The sequence below is a fragment of the Chrysochloris asiatica genome, unplaced genomic scaffold (genome assembly GCF_000296735.1).
Source record: "Chrysochloris asiatica unplaced genomic scaffold, ChrAsi1.0 scaffold00451, whole genome shotgun sequence".
NCBI classification, from domain to species: Eukaryota; Metazoa; Chordata; class Mammalia; order Afrosoricida; family Chrysochloridae; genus Chrysochloris; species Chrysochloris asiatica.
Window position 1 is genome coordinate 1,111,936 of NW_006408969.1, and position 5,131 is coordinate 1,117,066.

General features: G+C 43.4%; 1 protein-coding gene across 4 annotated transcripts in view; it reads right to left on the reverse strand.

Moving 5' to 3' along the window:
* SGSM1 (small G protein signaling modulator 1) overlaps positions 1-5,131 on the reverse strand; it is a 92,000-nt gene that overhangs the window by 72,322 nt on the left and 14,547 nt on the right. For all 4 annotated transcript variants that reach the window (XM_006877270.1, XM_006877268.1, XM_006877269.1 and 1 more), the window contains exon 7: positions 24-148. In XM_006877270.1, coding sequence (XP_006877332.1) covers positions 24-148 — 125 coding nt within the window. The remainder of the gene's footprint in view (positions 1-23; positions 149-5,131) is intronic.

Below are 5,131 nucleotides of genomic sequence, written 5' to 3' on the forward strand. Positions count from 1 at the left end.
ACATGAAGGAGCCAGTACCCTACCTTTTCTCATAGTCCAGGTCCCCCACAGACCCATTCATCAGCTGGTTGGGTGTCCACTTTAAGGTCATTATGTCAGCCGTCTGGTGAAGGGACAGGTACCCTGGCACGGCTTCCATGTCATCCCTCTGCAGAGAGAAGGGTACAGCTCAGCCCTGGCCTCAGAGCTGCAGTCACTGTGGCCCATTTGCTTCAAAGACAAGTAACCAGAGCTAAGAAGTTCAATGATCCCCTTTAAGGCCATGACAATTTTCAGCTGGGATGAACTCCAACCTCCTTTTAGGTGATCATGCTAAGCAAAGCCCTTTGCAGCCAAAAGTCTAGGATGGCCCTGGAGTGCACCTGGGAAGATTGCCACACCCCACAACACAGTCACAGCCAAGCCCTGGCCCAAGGACTCTGCCTGAAGGGGAGTTTAGAACCAGGAAGGAGGGCTCTGCCTCCCTCAACGTCCCCTTTCCAAAACATTTGTGTATGTGGCACCACGCTGGCCAGTCTTATGGAAAAGACAAGCTCTATCTCCCATCCTTCCAACATTTCCCAGAAATCCCTTCTCCAAATAACCCACTGTCTTCCCCCATAACTCCCCAGCCGCCCAGCACTTTCCCTTCTGAGGATTAGCTGCTTAATTTTGCCCCAAGAGGGTGATAGTAGGAAGGGGAAGCCATCAACCATCCAAGCTGCAGAGGATATAGCAAGCCTGAGAAATCCCTCCACTAACGCCTCCTCAACTAGCACTCACTGAGCACCTACTGTATACGAGGTATGGCTCACTCTGCACACACACTGCCTCAACTGAACCATGCCATAGCAGTCTTTCATTGATTCTAAGATGCACATTTTTTTGTCACATTTTAACACGGATGTTTGTATAACTGTTCCTTCAATTAAGGTTTGTGTGTGGTTGTTACTTCACATGCAGAGTTCACGTGCTGCTCAAAGCGACCCCACAAAGGTGAAACTGTGATTTGGCTTTGAATGGGAAATGTGTGTGCAGAAAGGCTGGGAAACAGAGCCAAGAAGGAACACACAGCTGGTGTATATCTATGTATATAGGCACATATGTGTTGTTGTTTTTGTTGCTGTTGTTAAATGTTGTCAAGTCGGTTCCTACCCATAGTGACCCTGTATGGGGATTCTGAGGAGCAGCTGGTGAGCTCAAACCACTGACCTTGAGGCTCAAACTGACTTTGCAGTCCAGTACATTAACCCACAGCACCACACCTGGACTCCCACATATGTGTAGCGTAGGCTTCAAAAAATTAATGGGAAAAATTCCACTATCCTTTTTTTTTTTTTTTTTTTTTTGAAGACTCTGGTAGTGTAGCGATTACAAGTTGGATTACTAATTTTAAAGTCAGAAGTTTGAAACTATCAGCTGTTCTGCAGGAGTAAAATGAGCCTTTCTGCTCCGGTAAAGATTTACAGCCTCAGAAATCCTACACAGGGTTGGAACCAACTCATGGCACATAACAACTCATGGCACATACAGGCTAGCAGTCCTGGTGTGGTACTGTAGGATAAGCGCTCGACCACAATGTCGCTTTGAACTGCAAGGTCAGTGGTTCAAACTCACCAGCCGCTCCTCAGAAACCCTATGCAGGGTTGCTATGAGTCAGAACTGACTCGACGGCACTTAACAACAACAAAAGTATGCAGGTCTATGTGTATCTATATGCATGCTTATGACTGTATGCACACATATTCAATGCCACCAAAACCAAGTCCACTGCCATCAACTCACAGTGGCTCTAAATAGGGTTTCCAAGCCTGCAAATCATTTTCGGAAGCAGAACTTGCCGGTTAGCAGGTCAATGCATGCAGTAGATAATAAAGTATACGGGGGGAACGGTACTTCTCAGACATAACCAAATACCTCCATGGGATTGGTTTTCTGAGTTCGAAGGCGTAGGTCTATAGGCTCATGGGACAATCGGTCATTTGACATAATACAAGGAGGCTTCAAAAAGTTTACTTAGAAGCCCCCTCATACATATAGTTCATGAAGTTTATGTTTTACATCCTACTTTGGAGAGAAGCATATGGGATCTGAAAAGACTGTGAGCAGTCATCTGAGATAAGAACTGTTGTACAGGCTTAATTAATGGTCCACAGGAACCTCATCTACCCTGAGACCAGGAAAAATAGATGGTGCCCAGCTACCATTATCGACTGTTCTGTTCAGGGCTACAGTAGCTGGATCCTAACAGAATGGGGAAAAAATACAGAACAGAACCTCAGAATCTTTTAAAAACAAATCCAGACTTACTGGACCTATTGAGACAGGAGGATTCCCTGAGACTATTTCTCTCAGATACTCTTTAAGCCTCAAATTGAAACAGAGCTCTGAAGATACCTTGTAATGAAATAATAGATTGACTCATAAAACAAAGAATCCCACCAGTGAGTACCTAGCTCCTCTTAAAACTCACCCATCCAAGACAAAACAGTCAACAGTAACTTTAAAACAAAGAGGAAAATGTAAGGGGCAAGGAAACAAGATGAATGAAAACTGAACAACCAGAACAGAAATATTGAGAATGTTCATTCACCTACTGGGAAGAATGTAATCAACAGCACTAAACAACTAGTGAAGAAATTGTTGAATGGGAAACGAAACTGCTATGTCAGCATACAGCTAAAACACAATTATTTACATGTTTTTTAAAGAAACCTATTGGTGTCCACTTGATTCCAAGTCATGGGAACAAAGCCATGAGGGGCAAATGTGATACTCAGAAAAAACAAAACCAAAAATCAAACGCACTGCCAAGAAGTCCATTCTGACTTATAGTAATCCTATAAGATAGACGAGAACTCCTCCATAGGTTCCCAAGGCTTTGAAACTTCATGGGAGCAGACAGCCTCATCTTTCTCCTGAGGAGCAGCTGGTGGGCTCCAACTGCTGGCTTAGTAGCCCAATGAGTAGCCCACTGTGCCACCACGTCTCTTGATATTGCAAAACAGACACACTATTGTCACTACAGGATACCTACATTTCATGTCTTCTTGCAGAGCAATAAGTGAGTGTCTAGTGGGATGTAAGAAAGTTTTAGAGACCAGGCCAAACTTTCTTATAAGACACTCCACAGCTCCCATACTCCTGATCAGAGATCAGCACACTTTACTGTAAAAGACCAGATAACAAATATTTCTGGGTTTGCTAGACATACAGCCTCAGTTGCATCTGACTCTGCCACAGTAACATTAAGAAGGACCCAAATGGTGCTATAGGCCAAATATTGAGCTTCTAACCACTAAGTCAGTGGTTCAAAACCACCAGTGGATCTTCGTAGGAGAAAGATAAAAGCTGTCTGCTTCTTTAGTTGCGAAGCCCTGTGTAAGCTTGGTATGGTTTTGGTTTGTTGGACGGTAGAAATAAAGGTGGTCAGGTTGATGTCGCCAAGTTGATTCCCACCAAGGGTGACCCCATGTGTGCTGAACAGAACTGTTCCATGGGGTTTTTAAGGTGCTCTGGTGGTGCAGCGGGCTAAGTGTCAAGCTGCTAACCAAAGGATTGGTGGTTCAAGCCCACCAGCTGCTCTGCAGGAGAAAGATGAGGCTGTTTTCTCCCATAAAGACTTACAGTCTCAGAAAACCTATGGGCAAGTTCTACTTTTTGAGGACGTCTTGTATATACATTTATGGATATGTATAGCTATATGCAAGGAACTCTAGTAGCATAGTGGGTTACGAGCTGGACTGCTAACCACAAGGTCAGCAGTTCAAGTCTACCAGTCACTCTGTGGGAGAAAGATGAGGCTTTCTGCTTCCATAAGGAAACCTTATACGGGGTCACTATGAGTCAGAACGGATTCAGCAGCACACAGCCACCACCACCATAGCCATGTTTGTGCCTGTGAGCGGAATCGATTCAATGGCAAATTGTCAGCTCTGTCTCCCTAGGCACCTCAGAGTCAATTGGAATCATCAGCCTATTGGCTGGCAGTTAAGCACTTAACCCTTGGTGCTACCAGAGACTCCAAAGCAGCCACAGGCAGTCCATAAAAAAATGGGCTGTGTTCCAACAACACTTCCATTCACAAAAAGCAAAACAAAACAGGTGGTGGGGCACATTGGGTCCATGGGTTCTAGTTTGCTGACCCTTCTCTTCAAAGAACAAAACCGAGTGAGCAAATAAGGATATCAACAACTTGAAGTCAAAAAGTGATGCAGAAGAGTTAGACTCTAACATATGAAGCAGGATTAGCAAAATCTTAACTAATGCATGTATATGAAGGAGCTTCAAAAACTTGTGTGGGTGGAAAAATGGACTTAAAAGAGAATGGAATTTTCCACCAACTTTTAAAGCCCTCTTGTGTTATAAATATAATATGTGCATATATCTATTGGACTCTTGGACTCTTGGTATGGTACTGTAGAATAATGCACTGGACCACAAAGTCGGTTTGAACTAGAAGGTCTGCGGTTCAAACCCACCAGCTGCTCCTTGGGTTGTTATGAGTTGGAACTGACTCTCTGGCACTTAACAACAACATACTTATTAGAATGGTATATGATTTTTAAAAAACAACAACAATAAAACAAAACTCAAACCAACAACAAAACATGAAGTGCAAATAAGTCTCAAGAATTCTTTCAAAATAGTGTAAAATAAAATTTCCAAGTCGGAAGACCCTGTACACGGGGACTTTCAAAAAGTTCAGGATGAAATTCCATTATCTTTTTTTTTTAATTGTAAAAAGTTTTTATTTTTATATAAAAAAAGTTTTCTTGATAAAAGAAATAGTTTGTGATGCAAGGTGGAGGGGTTAGGGGAAATTACTCATGGGCTTGTTGTATATTGCCCGCTCTATCATCCATGTCAACATGTTAACAACGGTGATAGAGTGGGCAATATACAACAAGATGGAGGTTGGTGGTGGTGACTGTGTGCCGTGGAGTCGGTTCCGACTTATAGTGACCCTGTACAAGGTTTCCGAGGCTGTAAATCTTTACAGGAGCAGAACGCCTCATCTTTCTCCTGCGGAACAGCTGGTAGTTTTGAACTGCTGACCTTGCAGTTTGCAGCCTGATTAGTAACCACTATGCTACCGTTTCAAGAGGTACCATATGAACAAGAGCCAATGATACTCAGGGAGGAAGTCCAA